This window comes from Hyperoodon ampullatus (assembly GCF_949752795.1).
Source record: "Hyperoodon ampullatus genome assembly, chromosome: 3".
Taxonomy (NCBI): Eukaryota; Metazoa; Chordata; class Mammalia; order Artiodactyla; family Ziphiidae; genus Hyperoodon; species Hyperoodon ampullatus.
The window spans coordinates 63,846,516-63,864,491 of NC_136916.1; the positions used below are offsets into that span (position 1 = coordinate 63,846,516).

At 41.5% G+C, this 17,976-nt stretch overlaps 1 protein-coding gene across 1 annotated transcript in view; it reads right to left on the reverse strand.

Annotated features, from left to right (window-relative positions):
* EDC3 (enhancer of mRNA decapping 3) overlaps window positions 1–16,330 on the reverse strand; it is a gene marked incomplete at its 5' end in the record, with an annotated part of 41,069 nt that extends 24,739 nt beyond the window's left edge. Inside the window, 2 exons of the mRNA XM_079701032.1 lie at window positions 12,868–13,184; window positions 16,167–16,330. Coding sequence (XP_079557158.1) covers window positions 12,868–13,184; window positions 16,167–16,330 — 481 coding nt within the window. The remainder of the gene's footprint in view (window positions 1–12,867; window positions 13,185–16,166) is intronic.
* Window positions 16,331–17,976: the final 1,646 nt, after the last annotated feature.

Consider the following 17,976-nt stretch of genomic DNA (forward strand, 5'->3'; position numbering starts at 1 on the left):
ATAGTAATCTCTCATGATCTTTTGTATTTCTGCAGTGTCAGTTTTTACTTCTCCTTTTTCATTTCTAATTCTATTGATTTGAGTCTTCTCCCTTTTTTTCTTGATGAGTCTGGCTAATGGTTTATCAATTTTGTTTATCTTCTCAAAGAACCAGCTTTTAGTTTTATTGATCTTTGCTATCGTTTCCTTCATTTCTTTTTCATTTATTTCTGATCTGATTTTTATGATTTCTTTCCTTCTGCTAACTTTGGGATGTTTTTGTTCTTCTTTCTCTAATTGCTTTAGGTGCAAGGTTAGGTTGTTTATTCGAGATGTTTCCTGTTTCTTAAGGTGGGATTGTATTGCTACAAACTTCCCTCTTAGAACTGCTTTTGCTGCATCCCATAGGTTTTGGGTCGTCGTGTCTCCATTGTCATTTGTTTCTAGGTATTTTTTAATTTCCTCTTTGATTTCTTCAGTGATCACTGTGTTATTAAGTAGTGTATTGTTTAGCCTCCATGTGTTTGTATTTTTTACAGCTCTTTTCCTGTAATTGATATCTAGTCTCATAGCATTGTGGTCGGAAAAGATACTTGATACAATTTCAATTTTCTTAAATTTACCAAGGCTTGATTTGTGACCTAAGATATGATCTATCCTGGAGAATGTTCCATGAGCACTTGAGAAAAATGTGTATTCTGTTGTTTTTGGATGGAATGTCCTATAAATATCAATTAAGTCCATCTTGTTTAATGTATCATTTAAAGCTTGTGTTTCCTTATTTATTTTCATTTTGGATGATCTGTCCATTGGTGAAAGTGGGGTGTTAAAGTCCCCTACTATGATTGTGTTACTGTCGATTTCTCCTTTTATGGCTGTTAGTATTTGCCTTATGTATTGAGGTGCTCCTATGTTTGGTGCATAAATATTTACAATTGTTATATCTTCTTCTTGGATCGACCCCTTGATCATTATGTAGTGTCCTTCTTTGTCTCTTCTAGTAGTCTTTATTTTAAAGTCTATTTTGTCTGATATGAGAATTGCTACTCCAGCTTTCTTTTGGTTTCCATTTGCATGGAATATCTTTTTCCATCCCCTTACTTTCAGTCTGTATGTGTCTCTAGGTCTGAAGTGGGTCTCTTGTAGACAGCATATATATGGGTCTTGTTTTTGTATCCATTCAGCCAATCTGTGTCTTTTGGTGGGAGCATTTAGTCCATTTACATTTAAGGTAATTATCGATATGTATGTTCCTATTCCCATTTTCTTAATTGTTTTGGGTTCGTTATTGTAGGTCTTTTCCTTCTGTTGTGTTTCTTGCCTAGAAAAGTTCCTTTAGCATTTGTTGTAAAGCTGGTTTGGTGGTGCTGAACTCTCTCAGCTTTTGCTTGTCTGTAAACGTTTTAATTTCTCCATCAAATCTGAATGAGATCCTTGCTGGGTAGAGTAGTCTTGGTTGCAGGTTTTTCTCCTTCATCACTTTAATTATGTCCTGCCACTCCCTTCTGGCTTGTAGAGTTTCTGCTGAGAGATCAGCTGTTATCCTGATGGGGATTCCCTTGTGTGTTACTTGTTGTTTTTCCCTTGCTGCTTTTAATATGATTTCTTTGTGTTTAATTTTTGACAGTTTGATTAATATGTGTCTTGGTGTATTTCTCCTTGGATTTATTCTGTATGGGACTCTCTGTGCCTCCTGGACTTGATTAACTATTTCCTTTCCCATATTAGGGAAGTTTTCAACTATAATCTCTTCAAATATTTTCTCAGTCCCTTTCTTTTTCTCTTCTTCTTCTGGAACCCCTATAATTCGAATGTTGGTGCGTTTAATGTTGTCCCAGAGGTCTCTGAGACTGTCCTCTGTTCTTTTCATTCTTTTTTCTTTATTTTGCTCTGCAGCAGTTATTGCCACTATTTTATCTTCCACCTCACTTATCCGTTCTTCTGCCTCAGTTATTCTGCTATTGATCCCGTCTACAGTATTTTTTATTTCATTTATTGTGTTTTTAATCAATGCTTGGTTCATCTTTAGTTCTTCTAGGTCCTTGTTAACTGTTTCTTGCATTTTGTCTATTCTATTTCCAAGATTTTGGATCTGGGAAATAGAATCTTGGATCATTTTTACCATCATTATTCTGAATTCTTTTTCAGGTAGACTGCCTAGTACCTCTTCATTTGTTAGGTCTGGTGGGTTTTTATCTTGCTCCTTCTCCTGCCGTGTGTTTTTCTGTCTTCTCATTTTGCTTATGTTACTGTGTTTGGGGTCTCCTTTTTGCAGGCTGCAGGTTCGTGGTTCCCGTTGTTTTTGGTGTCTGTCCCCAGTGGCTAAGGTTGGTTTAGTGGGTTGTGTAGGCTTCCTGGTGGAGGGTACTAGTGCCTGTGTTCTGGTGGATGAGGCTGGATCTTGTCTTTCTGGTGGGCAGGTCCACGTCTGGTGGTGTGTTTTGGGGTGTCTGCGGACTTTTTATGATTTTAGGCCACCTCTCTGCTAATGGGTGGCGTTGTGTTCCTGTCTTGCTAGTTGTTTGGCATAGGGTGTCCAGCACTGTAGCTTGCTGGTCGTTGAGTGAAGCTGGGTGCTGGTGTTGAGATGGAGATCTCTGGAAGATTTTCGCCGTTTGATATTATGTGGAGCTGGGAGGTCTCTTGTGGACCAGTGTCCTGAGGTTGGCTCTCCCACCTCAGAGGCACAGCACTGACTCCTGGCTCCTCAATTTGGGATGATTTGTTGTCTATTCATGTATTCCACAGATGCAGGGTACATCAAGTTGATTATGGAGCTTTAATCCGCTGCTTCTGAGGCTGCTGGGAGAGGTTTCCCTTTCTCTTCTTTGTTCCCACAGCTCCTGGGTCTCAGCTTTGGATTTGGCCCCGCCTCTGCGTGTAGGTCGCCGGAGGGCGTCTGTTCTTCGCTCAGACAGGACAGGGTTAAAGGAGCAGCCTCTTCGGGGACTCTGGCTCACTCAGGCCGGGCGGGAGGGAGGGGCACGGAGTGCGGGGCGAGCCTGCAGTGGCAGAGGTCGGCGTGACGTTGCACCAGCTCGAGGCGCGCCGTGCGTTCTCCCAGGGAAGCCGTCCCTGGATCCCGGGACCCCGGCAGTGGCAGGCTGCACAGGCTTCCGGAAGGGCGGTGTGGACAGTGACCTGCGCTCGCACACAGGTTTCTTGGCGGCGGCAGCAGCAGCCCCAGCGTCCCACGCCCGTCACTGGGCTCCGCGCTTTCAGTCGTGACTCGCGCCCGTCTGTGGAGCCCCTTTAAGCAGCGCTCTTAATCCCCTCTCCTCGCGCACCAGGAAACCAAGAGGGAAGAAAAAGTCTCTTGCCTCTTCGGCAGCTCCAGAGTTTTCCCGGACTCCCTCCCGGCTAGCTGTGGCGCATTAGCCCCCTTCAGGCTGAGTTCTCGCCGCCAGCCCCAGTCCTCTCCCTGTGCTCTGACCGAAGCCCGAGCCTCAGCTTCCAGCGCCGCCCGCCCCGGCGGGCGAGCAGACAAGCCTCTCGGGCTGGTGAGTGCCGCTCGGCACCGATCCTCTGTGCGGGAATCTCTCCGCTTTGCCCTACCCAGGTATGTGGGGAGTTTCTTGCCTTTTGGGAGGTCTGGGGTCTTCTGCCAGCGTTCAGTAGGTGTTCTGTAGGAGTTGTTCCACGTGTAGCTGTATTTCTGGTGTATCCGTGGGGAGGAAGGTGATCTCCGCCAATCTTTTGATTTTTTAACTCAGTCTCAGGCTAGACCCCAGTAGGAGGGAATCCCTGGGTTTAGACAGATTCCAGACCTTGAGCCAGATATACATCTACCACTATAAGTTGATATATTTTGATTTACAGGCCTGTTTTTAGATCTTTTGGTTAATGGGATCTCTTTTCTCAAAATTTTACCACTTCTGGGTAAGCAATTTCTGAACCATCAAATGATGACAAGGACCATATTGACCTGATCCTGTAGAGGGCACACCAAGATGCATATCAACACCACAGCAGTCAGTCACTCTGTCTCTGAAACTCTATTTGGCCACCACATATCAGTCAACTACTCCTCTAGCAGCCAAGGCAGAAGACCCCACAGAATTCTCCAAACCATCCCTTCCCAGAGAATCCTGAACTGAGTTTATAGTTTGATCCCCATCTGATCACCCTGAAAGGATGGACCAGGTGACTGGTATGGTAAATGGAACTGCCAACATAGTCTGGATAAACATAATGTACTTCCTTTTGCGAGAACAAGCTCCTCAATTATTGAAAATACTCAAGAAGAGGTTAGGATGATCATGAGCAAACCCCCTCACACATATCATCCCAACTATACTGCTCTAACTTTACTCACAGCAACTCCCTTCTATCCAATGGACCATGAGTCACGAGACCTAGGATCTATTTGCATGCTGTATAATCTTATACCTATCACCCAACTTCTTAATTTCCTTCTGTGTAAAATGATCACTGTGGTACCCCCAGCAGGGTTTCTAGTACATAGCAGTCAGTCAATAGATATTTTTTTAATGTTATCAATCAACATCAGCAAGATCAATTACAACAATTATTCTGAAAGATGTATACTATGCAAATTATAACTCATGTCTAAGTCTTCCTAATGCCAAATATTGGTATGGAAAAGGGCTATGCTGGCAGTTAGGATGAGATTTAGGCCTCTGAAAAAAACCTAAGGCTGACCAAAATTATGAAGTGGAGGAAGAGTTGGCTGAGTCACCATAAATAGCTGAGATTACGAACCACTGAGAAGCTTGTCAAAGTCTGGGTTAAGCTCTAGTTCCGATAATTTGATAAAAACATTTAGTGAGAGCATGCTGTGTGCCATAGCCAGGTACCAGGAATATAGTACATAACCAAGACATGCTACCCAAAAAGGAAGGAGGAGAGATATATAAGCAAATAACTAAAATACAATATAATGAGAATTATAATAGAAGTTTATATAAAGTGCTACAGAAGTATGGATGAGAAACAGAGCTGGATTAGGAATGGGAGAGCAAGAATGAAAATACAAGGTCAGGATAACACCATTAGCAATGTATGTAGGCGAGGGAAGAACTAGAGAAAAAAGCCCAGTTTGCAGGATTATCAATGTACTGCCTCAATAGTAAATCAATAGGGACTTCCCTGGTGGCGCAGTGGTTAAGAATCCACCTGCCAAAGCAGGGAACACGGGTTCAAGCCCTGGTCTGGGAAGATCCCACATACTGCGAAGCAACCAAGCCCGTACACCAGAACTACTGAGCCTGTGCTCTAGAGCCCATGTGCCACAACTAATGAAGCCCATGCACCTAGAGCCCATGCTCCACAAGAGAAGCCACTGCAATGAGAAGCCTGTGCATCGCAACGAAGAGTAGCCCCCGCTTGCCACAACTAGAGAAAGCCCACGCGCAGCAATGAAGACCCAACTCAGCCAAATAAAGAAATTTATTTTAAAAAATAAAAAATATTAAATCAAGATTATTAGGAAATAGGTCTCTGGCCCAGTGGTCTCTCTCCAGTGGTTGTGTGCATAGCCAGGAGTGCAAGGGATGATCCGCTATGATGCAGGGAGAAGATATTGAATATTTTACTTACTCTTTCTTTTAACTAAAAACAGGAAGAAATTAAGCCTTATGAACTTAATGTACAGATGGAAATCGGCACCCTTATGAGGTTTCATGCCACCCAGTCACTGCCAGTATTTGAACTATCTGAGGAATGAATGATGTTCCATAACAAGTGTGTCCATGCAAGTGGATTTACATCAAAATTTTTAAACTGTGGTAAAATATACATAACATACAATTTACCATTTAAACCATTTTTAAGTGTACCGTTCGATGACATTAAGTACATTCACACTGAGCAACTATATACATTTTTAACTACTAAAGCATACAAAAATGAGTAAGTGGCTTTAAAGGATCCCTATAAAAAAGCTATGTATTGGAACTTCGCTGGCGGTCCAGTGGTTAAGACTCTATGCTTCTAATGTAGGGGGTGCGGGTTCAATCCCCGGTTGGGAAACTAAGATCCCACATGCCGTGCAGTGCAACCAAAAAAAAAAAAAAAAAGCAGCTGTGTATTAAAGATAATACTAATAATGCAATTATAAGTGAACAAGAGAATGGCAGACATAACACTTCCTCTGTTTCTCTTACAGGCTTTTTATTTTTTGGTACGCGGGCCTCTCATTGTTGTGGCCTCTCCCGTTGCGGAGCACAGGCTCCGGACGCGCAGGCTCAGCGGCCATGGCTCACGGGCCCAGCTGCTCCATGTGGGATCCTCCCGGACTAGGGCACGAACCCACGTCCCCTGCATCGGCAGGTGGACTCTCAACCACTGCGCCACCAGGGAAGCCCTCTTATAGGCTTCTTTAACCAGACTTTTTAAAAAAAATTAATCTAATCAGATCTAAGAAGACAGCCTCCCAAATTAAAAAGTAATCAAGGTTATTCCAAACATGAATCCATATGGACTACCACTGATTAACTTCACCCTAAGTGTATACTCTACATCATAGCCCTGGGGCCAAATCTAGCCCAAACACTGCCTGTTTCTGTAAATAAAGTTTTACTGGAACACAGTTACATACATTTGTTTACATATTGTCTAAGGCTCCTTATGTGCTACAAAGACAAAGTTAAATGTTTGAAACAGAGACCTTATGGCTTGCAAGGCCTGAACTATTTAATATCTGATCCTTTACAGAAAAAGTTTGCTCAGTCTGCTCTACATCATGCCTCTCACAGGTATTCTCTCCAACTATGACTGCCATTAAAATAAAAAAAATTTTTTTTTAATTAACTGAATGTAACCAGAATTCTTTGAATCTGTGTTCTATTCAAGGAGTTAAGTGTGTCACTTGTCATTCAGACCTGTCAGCCAATACTATGCCTGGTCCACCATAAGTAAGCAAGAAACTCTGCTGAATTATGAAATCAAAACAGCCATACCAAAAAACAAAACAAAAAACCCCCAAACAACAAAAGCCTCTAAAGAGGTTATAAAAAAAAGACAACTTGAGACTATGAGAAAGAAAGGGAACCATCAAAAACTATGCCAAGTGTGTTGCGTGACTGAAAAGGACAGGAAGATGAAGTCAACAATGAAACAAGAGGGAGTATGAGTCAAGGGCTTCACAGGAAAGCAGTTCAGTCATGTCCATTATGAACTGACAATGAACTATCCTGGACCTATCAAAATGACAGATGAAGACAAGCAGTTAATCAATGGTAGAGAAGACAGAGTAAAAGAAGCAAAACGGGAAATCATTTTTGGCTTGGCCACAGACTGTACAAACATAACTTACAAACCCACAGTTCTGACTTTAGAAAGTATCTAGTATTTTCTCATGCTCCCTATGACTAAGGATTTTCCATTCATTCATTTGACAAAGACACACTAAGGATCAGCTATGTTCCAAATACTGTCAGGAAAGCAGACAGTGAAAAAAATTTCCAAGAGAAAATACTGACACCATAGGTCAGCAAGAAAAAGGTAAGAGAATATAAAGTGAAAGGCAGGCTAAAATTCTCAGTTGTCTCTTATTCTTCCCTTTCCTCATACTTTAAAACAAATATTGGGAAGTCCTGGGTGAATAAGCTGTCTCAATACTTGGCTTATTCAGCCCAAAGGGCCTGGCTCTGTATTAAACTGGCCTTTGGCCACTAGGAGAGAAAAGCACTTCCTCTGGAAAAGATAAACAATGCTTCCCAGATTTCTTTACCTTTCAATTACAAGGGCCAAGTATGTGTTAAGATTAGAGGCTGGCTGCCTTCCTGTGCCATTTTGCTGCCAGCCTTTGGCACAGAGGCCCTTTGGCCAGGACAACTTATAACAAACCCATTGTTGTGTAACACTCAGTGCCACTTATTTATTGGTTTTTGTCACACACATATTGTAAAGGGGAACTTTGTCCTGCACTTACAGCACGCTAAAGGGCACCTGAAGGTCAAATTACAAATGTTTTAGTGCCAGACTCAATGGGCTTTGTGAGCAGGTTCCTGAGAGTATCTGGTACCTTCTTTTCAACTCCCAAATTCCAGGCCCTGGTAATCAGTCAACTTCTTGGGCTCCAGCAGCAGCACCAGGGCTTTCAAGTCTGGTGGATATATGAAGCACATCCAAGAAGGTTAAGAAGTCACATTAGAACCTCAAAAGGATCATGAAAACTTAGCAAAAAATAACTTTAGGGCCTCAGATGGTGGGATCACTGTTACACTAACAGAACATATAACAGGCCTCAGAAGGTTTCCCTCTGCTCCCTGGGACTGATGCTCCATTCATCCACTTGACAAATATTCTAAGTGGTCAGTTCAACAACCAAGGTCACAGGAACTATTCTTTATAACCACCCTCCCACCCCCCTTCTTTTACAACCTAAAAGAAGAGATTAAAATCTGCTTGTGCTAAAGCTCTCATCAGTGTTGGATTAGGTAACTAGAACCAACAAATCCGTCAACAACTTATTACTAACTTTGAAAGAACAATTAAAAGCCAGAATCAACGAGAGATTATATTCCTATAGCTTTATCAATCTACTAGTCTCAACATCAATGTACATATACCAGAGAAAATGTGATTTACAGATCTCTAATAAGAAAAATACTTAATCTCCATTTCCCACTCATCCATGAGACAAACATTAATAATCTACATTACAGGTGTGGTGGGAAGGAACCAATCTACTTCCTTGGAATCCTTAAAATGCTACATAAATGCTAAGTCAGTCAATCTCCGGCAGACCTTTCTACTTATCTTACAGGGTTCATGGATCAGATAAATAAATGTAACTCTATTTTCTAACACAAACCAATTCTGAGCCACATCACATCATCAAATTCCCAGGCCACAGACATCTTCCACACAAATCTGGATTCAAAAGAAATTCTCGAAAAGAGAGTCTAACAGTTTACTGCCCATGACCTAATTTACATGCACTTAATAATCTAGGAAAGGGGAATGGATCAAACAGCAAAAGCAGAAGAAGCATCAACCAGAGTACACTTTTTTTTAATTAAAAAAATTTTTTTTAGTTTAATTTTATTTTTTTGGCCACGTTGGGTCTTCGTTGCTGCGCGCGGGCTTTCTCTAGTTGCGGCGAGCGGGGGCTACTCTTTGTTACGGTGCACAGGCTTCTCATTGCAGTGGCTTTCCTTGTTGTGGAGCATGGGCTCTACGCGCGTGGGCTTAAGTAGTTGTGGCGCATGGGCTTAGTTGCTCCGCGGCATGTCGGATCTTCCCGGACCAGGGCTCGAACCCGTGTCCCCTGCATTGGCAGGTGGATACTTAACTACTGCACCACCAGGGAAGCCCAACCAGAGTATACTTTTGAGAGTGACCCCACTTTTTACTATATCAGAGTGACTTGTTAAAGATCAAATAAATTACTTGTTTTGAAGTTAACTGTACTCTTTCAAGAGAGTTGCTATAATCATTAGTAACGGGGAAAGAAAAGAAACAGAAACAAACTGACAGTCTCACCATAACACCCAGCAATCACACCCCCTAGGTATTTACCCAACTCACCTAAAAACTTATGTCCACATAAAACCTGCACACAAATATTTACAGCAGCTTTATTCATAATCACCAAAAGCTGGAAGCCACCAAGATGTCCTGATATATCCATACAATGGAATATTATTCAGCAATAAAAGGAAATGGGCTACCAAGCCACAAAAAGACATGGATGAATCTAAATACATATCAAGTGAAAGAAGCTAGTCTGAAAAGGCTACATACTATGTGATTTTTTTTTTTTTTTTTTTTTTTTTTGTGGTACGCGGGCCTCTCACTGTTGTGGCCTCTCCCGTTGCGGAGCACAGGCTCCGGGTGCGCAGGCTCAGCAGCCATGGCTCACGGGCCCAGCCGCTCCGCGGCATATGGGATCCTCCCAGACCGGGGCATGAACCCGCGTCCCCTGCATCGGCAGGCGGACTCTCAACCACTGCGCCACCAGGGAGGCCCACTATGTGATTTTAATTATGTGATATTCTGGAAAATGCAAAACTACAGAGGTGGAGGGTAAAAAGATCAGTAGTTACTGGGGGAGGGGGGCGGCGGGCGGTCCCTGAGGGAAAAGGGGAAGGACTGAATAGGTGAAACACAGGGGATTCTGCAGAATATTGTAATGAGAGATACAAGATACTATGTACTTGTTAAAACCCACAGAACTTTAGAGCACAAAGAGTGAGCATTAATGCATACAAATTTTTTAAAAAATCACTGAGGAGGTTGGAGGGTCCAAGGATGAAATGCTGAATGCAAGGAAACAATCTGTTACAAATACATGAAACAAGTCAATGAAGGGGGTGGGAATATGGATTAGGGTAATTCTGATACTGTATATTGGAATTGAATAATTTAAGTCAATGGATGGCAGATGGTATAGGTTTCTCACAGTTGGAGGGAGAGGTTACAGATAAGGAGGAGGCTAGAATGATCCATGTGGTAATGGATTAGACTTGGACACATCAGTATGAATTTACATTTAGCTTAATATTATAGTTGTGAAGGTTACATATAGAAGTATTTACAGATATGTGTACATACAGTGGTTGAGTATACACATATATATTTTCCTGCTCTGTCAGCTGAAGGGCGATACCCAGTAGCAATGAGCACATCTAGTGGCTAGACTGTGGTTTGTAATACCATTCTCCAGTAAAAGGAAACAGGGCTCCTTGGAGACATGGCTGATTCTAGGGCTGGGGCAGGAAATATAAAAGATAAACCTGGAGCACCTTGTAGTGCCAGAAAGTAAGGTAGTACTGGGGGAAAAAAAAACCCACCCACAATGATGGGAGCATGTCAAAGGTACACAGTAGCCAACTGGAAAAGCTCTCAGAGTCCAAAGCTGAAACAATCTGAGTACCAGAATAAAGTGGTATTGAATTATAAGCCAAAGTATAAAATAAATACTTATAAGTCCATACTGATAAAAATAAATGATAAAAACAAATGAGAGAGAAGAGACAAATCTCTGGTGCAGAAGAATTCCAAGTAACTTATGTAGATACTCTGCATAAGTCTCCACTCCTTAGGTGTGGGTCATACAGAGTGACTTCAGAGGAGAACTCTGACACACACTACCTCAGCCAGGCAATCAAGGTCAACATCAAAAGTCATAAACCATGGTGACAGTACGTACTCTTGATATGATGTGATGAAAATGACACTTTCTCTCTGTGGTCTTCCTCCCAAAAGCATATAACCCCAGTCTAATCATGAGAAAAACATCAAATACCAATTGAGGAATACTGTACAAAATAGCTGACCAGTGCTCATCAAAACTGTCTAGGTTATCAAAAACAATGAAAGTCTGAGAAACCGTCAGAGCCAATAGAAGACATGACTACTAAATGTAACGTGGTATGCTGGATGAGAGCCTGTAACAAGGACATGAGGTAAAAACTATGGCAATCTGAATAAAATATAGACTTTGGTTAATTAAATGTAACATTAAATGTAATTAAATTAAATGTAACTGGTTCATTAAATGTAACAAATGTATCATAGTAATGTTAAGATGTTAATAAAGGGGAAAATATGTGTGAAAAAAGTAATTTACAAATTGCTAATGAAGATTATCTGTAAGTACATGAGAGATTATAAACTGCTTGAACATTCGAACTTAACAAAGAGTCAATATTTTGGTAAAGAAAAAATGTGTTTGTTGTTTTTTTCTATTTATTTAGAAAAAAGTTTTTTTTTTTCTTAAAGAGAAAATAAAGCAAAGTATAGAAGGTTGAAGTCTAAATGGAAAAAGTCATTTTGTATCCAATAATTCTACAGTTTTTCAAAGGATACAGAAGAACTAACAACTCAATTTCAGTCTCAGATCTTCAATCATTGTCAATTCAGATAGTTATTTAAGAAGCACTGAAGGAGAAGTGCCTTGAAATACCTTTTTTTTCCTCAAAATTCCAATAGTTTAGTCACAGAATCAGGCATTTTCAAAACTTAAAAATGTTGGCTTCTGAAGGGCCACACAGATTCTAGTGAATCTTCTATAATTCACTATTATAACATTATTCTAGTAAATATTCAATATGTTAAAGAGCATACCTGATTCTAGTGAATTAACTACGGTTCTATAATGAGCAAATGACATTCAACAATTTGTCAGTACCAAACAAAACTGGGCATTAACACACACCAGTGTATGCCCTCCTTGGTGTGCCGGCAGGGACAGTGAACACAACAAATTTAAAACTGTCAGTCTGTCAGAAACTGTAAGATCACAGAGATGTCGAGGCCCGTCCCTTCCTCTCCTCTAACTGAGGATGGGAGTCAAATCACAAAAAGAGAAGTTATTCAAGAATCCCCAAGACAGCTTTAGTGCAGGTTCAACCCAGACATCACTACTACCACCAGTCATCAGATTAAAAACAACAACACTTTTGTCTATGTGAACTCTAGGCAGATCACTGACTTTCTGAAGGAAGGGAAGTGGTGAGAGAGGGCAGGGAGCTGGTGTGAGTCTCTAACAGCTCATTTCCTTTCCCTTTAATATCTTGAGGAACTATCTCGGGAAGAAAAGAAACATGCTATATATATATATATATATATATATTTTTTTTTTTTTTTTGCGGTATGCGGGCCTCTCACTGCTGTGGCCTCTCCCGTCATGGAGCACAGGCTCCAGACGCACAGGCCCAGCGGCCATGGCTCACGGACCCAGCTGCTCCACGGCACGTGGGATCCTCCCAGACCGGGGCACGAACCCGCGTCCCCTCCATCGGCAGGCAGACTCCCAACCACTGCGCCACCAGGGAAGCCCAACATGCTATATTTTTGCGAAGCTCTGCCAGCATCCTTTTTTTATTAGGGTAATAAATGACTTATTTAAAGAACAGAAGTGGATAAGTGGACAGGAAACATCAGGTTAAGAAGAAATATTAACTTGATCCAACTTACAAGAGTTGTGCCGACGACGGAAACTTTTGGACTGACTCAAGGATTCCATGTGCCTGTCCACATAGCTCTTTGAGCACTGCTGCTGGGGAGAGACGGCAACATCTTGGCTCTTCACATCTGTCCTCTTAGGGATGTTCTGAGGGGCGCTGCTGGAAGAGGCTGGCTTCTTGACCAACTTGCCCGTGCCATTCTGATTGATACCTACTTGGCACCCAACACCAGAGGGGCCTAATTCTGTCTGATGAAGGTCTCCAAAATGTTGGTTTTCTCCAGGACCTGGTATCTCCAGAATTTTTAATTCCGTTATGTCACCTGCCCTGAAATATACAAAAGAGTCCAAGTCTCAAAACTATAATAGTGATAACAGAGATGAAACTGGGATCAATAGCAACCAGCTACACATTTGCAGGGCTGCATTTCAATAAGTCATCAGAGGCAAAACCTAGAAAAGGTAGTAGAGCACTTAAAGACAAGGCTCAGCCACTGACATTCAACTGACACAGCACTGGCCTCTAAAGAGACCTATTGTTAAGGGGGAGTTGGGGAGGGGGAGGGATGGACTGGGAGTTTGGGGTTAGGAGATACAAACTATTAGAAGGTATGGACAAGGTCCTACTGTAAAGCACAGGGAACTATATTCAGTGTCCCGGGATAGACCATAATGGAAAAGAATATAAAAGAGAATATATACATATGTATAACCGAGTCACTCTGCTGTACAGCAGAAATTAGCACAACATTGTAAATCAACTATACTTCAGTAAAAAATAAAGAGACCTATTGTTAATCACAAAACTATCATTAACATCTTAGATTTCTAGACTGCTTAATAGTTTTTTTTCATTTATTCACTCACCTGCTCATTCGATAGGTATACACAGAGTACTTACTATATGGTAAGCCCTGTACTAGGAGTGGGGTATATAGATATGAAAAGCATTACATGCCCACAAGGAACTCACAGTCTGGTCAGCAGAAAATTCAAGTAGGTAATCAAAAGTGTTAAATACTATGACAGAGGTGTGTACAGGGGACTAGAGCTCCCCAAAGCAAAATACATGTGAGTCTGGCAGAGATGGATGAAGCACTTAAGCGAAGTCTGGTGGGGGAAGGAAAATAAGAGTTGGCCAAGCAGAGTATGGTAGGGAGAGGGGCATCTTAGACCAAGGCTCAGAGATTGAGAAAATGTGGGCCATTTGAGGACCTGCAAATGTCACAGTGTTACTAAAGAGTAGAATGCTTATGGAGGGCCATTAGGAGCTACGGCTGTGGAGGAAATTAGGGATCAGATCATAATCACACTGGATTTTCCTGATGGCTGTAAGAAAGGTGGAGAAACTAGACGCAGGGTCACCAGTCAGGAGATGAGGCAAGAAATAAGAGGGGATGAATAGGGCAAGTGACAATGCAAAGAGAGAGGGGAGGACAGAACCAAATAACATTTGGAATCCACAGAATTTGGTAACTAACTGAACATGAGGATCAAGAGAAAGAATTTATTATGACTCTTGAGCTTCTAACTTGGGTGAAAGGTGTCGTTAGTCACTAATTAAGGGTACACCTTGGGAGGAAGAAATCTGCAGATAACATAATGAGCTCAGCTTTGAAAATCTTAAATTTAGGATATTCTGTGGGATATTCACCTGGAAATGACCAGTAGACAATTAAATTAAAGTGTATGGAACTCAGATAATGGGTCTAAATTAAAGATTTGGGATCTCACTAATGTGTAAGAAGGTACCCATGAGACTGTCTAGAGAGAATACAGACTCAGAAAAGAACCAAAGATAGAACTTTGACTAACCCCATCTTAAAAAGTGAGAAGAAAAGCAATCTGGTGGGGCGGGGCGGGGGGGGAGGTGTATAAAGGAATGGAGGAATACATGGCAAGAAAACCCAAAGGGTGACAAAGGAACTAAAAGAAGAGGCCATTCCAACAGTCAGGGCACATTTGAATAAGATTAGAGTTGAGATACTCCACTGAATTTGGCACTTGGCAAAAGCTACTTCAGCAAGATGGTAAAGTTGGAAAAAAGACAATGGTGGAGTAGGGAAGGCCTAGAGGGACTAGGCCACAAAGGGAATGAAAGCAGACTACAGGTGACCCTTGAACAACACAGTTTGAACTGTGCAGGTCCACTTACACATGGATTTATTTTTTCCCACTAAACACATTCTACAGTACCACATGATCCATGGTTGGTTGAATCTGCAGAGACAGAACCATGGATACTGAGGGTCAAATGTAAAGTTATACACAGATTGTCGATGGCACAGGCGGTTGGTGCCCTAACTTCCTCATTTTTCAAGGGTCAACTGTATTTTGCTCTGAAAAGAATTGTGAGTACAAAGAGAAGGGAAATGACAGGGCAATACCTAGTGGCAAATACAAGGTGTGGGGGGTGGGCAGGGGGGAGTGTTTTTACTATGGGGGAGGCCTGGGAATGTTAGAAAGCAGAGAAAAGAGACAGTATAAAGGTTGCAAGCGAGGACACAAAAGAAAAGGAGTAGGGCCTCAAAGGAGATAGAAAAGGATAGCACATAAAGCATACGCACGATAAGGTTAGCCCTGAACACAAAGGATATTTCTTCCATGAAGACTTCAGAGGAGATAAGCAATAAGAATGGATACACCTACAGAAAAGGTTACATGTGGGTGTTGTTTAGGAAGTCAAGGAAGCTCTTGCCAGACAGTCTCTTTAAAAAAAAAAAAAAAAAATATATATATATATATATATATATATATATATATATATAAAAGAAAGGGAGGTTTCTGTCAAACTTGTGAAAAGAGGGATGTGGAGACATCTAAGGTTGAGATCTGTTAACAAACACTAAGAAAAATACATTCCTGTAGCTAAGAACTTCAGCTACTGGCTACAGTGTGCCTCTGGAGATAAATCATAATATAAATCTACAAAGAGAGATAGTTACATGGTGGGGCGGGGAGATCAATAAAGACCTTAGATATAAGAAAGCACAAATAATACAAAACTGAGAAAGGAAATCTGAAACCAGAAAACAGAAATATTATTCTGAATTTGACACATTTAAATATAATATTGCATGTTTGACAGAGATAAGAAAAACGTTTCACAAACCCTGAATCATTAGCTGAACGCTAATTACAACACAAAGTCTCTGCTGAAACAGTAGAACTATAAGATCTAAGATTGCAAAATCTCACCCCTGATAAGACTCTACTCAAAAGTAGCCCTATGCAAGAGAATATTGGCAATGAGACCTAGGTCAAGCTCCACAGATCACCAGACTGGATTTGGAAGAATCAGGATACTCACCTGAAAGTGACTTCTGGCACAAGGCACTTCACTCCATTGTGGAAAGGCCGGGTGAGAGAAATGGTCTGGCTGACCTGATCCACTGCTGATACTCTTCCCTGATAGACACCCAAGCTATCTCCACAGTTGATGGACACAATACTGCCCAGCCAATCCGTAGCCATGTTTCAGATGTGAGACCACTGTGGAGAGAAGGAACAATGCAGTGTACCTTGAGAAACAGATAAATCTTTAATAAAATTCACCAAACATTATATCAGGTCTGTACCAGGTGTTGCTTAATAATATATATTCTATCATATCCTTAATTGAGGTAATAAAGCATAAAAAATAAAGTTTTTTTAGTAGGAGTAAGCATACTAATGAATAAGCAATACCATTATATATACAGATCTTATAACTGCTTTAAACCACATGCACTGGATATTTACCTGGACATCAAATCACAAAAACTATCACCTGTTTATAACATTATATTTTAATATATCTGCCAGCAGAATATTTTCAAAGAGAATAAATAAGAAAGAATATATAAAAAAAATAATGTTGGTAACGTCACAGTAGCTCACATCAGACTAACCCCTAACCCTCTTGCTGATGACAATGAAAAATTGTGGACAAAATTTTTTTTTAAAAAAGCTGACTGAAGGCATTAGAGAACACTACACCTAACTACAGAATAACATTCTTTTCAAGTTCACCAACACATGCTGGGCCTTAAACTAGTATCAATTCATTTCAAAGGACTGAAATCAGGCAGAGTATGCTCTTTGCCCATAACAGAATTAAATTTGAAGTTGATAATAAGATATTTCAAATATCCCAAAATATCTGGAAATTAAGCAAGACATTTCTAAATAGCCTACGGGTCAAAGAAGAAATCAAAAGGGCAGTTAGAAAATAGTTCAAATTCGGGACTTCCCTGGCAGTCCAGTGGTTAAGACTCCGCACTTCCACTGCAGGGGGCGCGGGTTCGATCCCTGGTCGGGGAACTAAGATCCTGTACGCCATGCCACGTGGCCAAAAAACAGAAAACAGTTCAAACTCAATGAAAATGAAAATAGAACATATCAACATTTATGGGATGCACTTAAAATAGTGTTTGAAGGGAAATTTATGTATTTATCTATTTCTAATATAAATGCTTATATTAGAAAAGATGAAAGGTTTAAAACCAATGATTGGGCTTCCCTGGTGGCGCGGTGGTTAAGAATCCGCCTGCCAATGAAGGGGACACGGGTTTGAGCCCTGGTCTGGGAAGATACCACATGCCGCAGAGCAACTGAGCCCATGCACCACAACTACTGAGCCTGCGCTCTAGAGCCCATTAGCCACAACTACTGAAGTCCACGTGCCTAGAGCCCATACTCCGCAACAAGAGACGCCACCGCAGTGAGAAGCCTGTGCACCACAATGAAGAGTAGCCCCCGCTTGCTGCAACTGAGAAAGCCCACGTGCAGCAACGAAGACCCAACGCGGCCAAAAAAAAAAAGAAACAAAAGGGTTGCAACAGAAATGTCAGATAAAAAATTAAGGCCAGGGCTTCCCTGGTGGCGCAGTGGTTGAGGGTCTGCCTGCCGATGGAGGGGACGCGGGTTCGTGCCCCGGTCTGGGAGTATCCCGCATGCCACGGAGCAGCTGGGCCCGTGAGCTATGGCCGTTGAGCCTGCGCGTCCGGAGCCTGTGCTCCGCGGCGGGAGAGGCCACAGCAGTGAGAGGCCTGCGTACTGCAAAAAAAAAAAAAAAAAAAAAAAAAAATTAAGGCCAAAACACAGAAAGAGATTTATTTAATTCATGTCCATACAGGGTA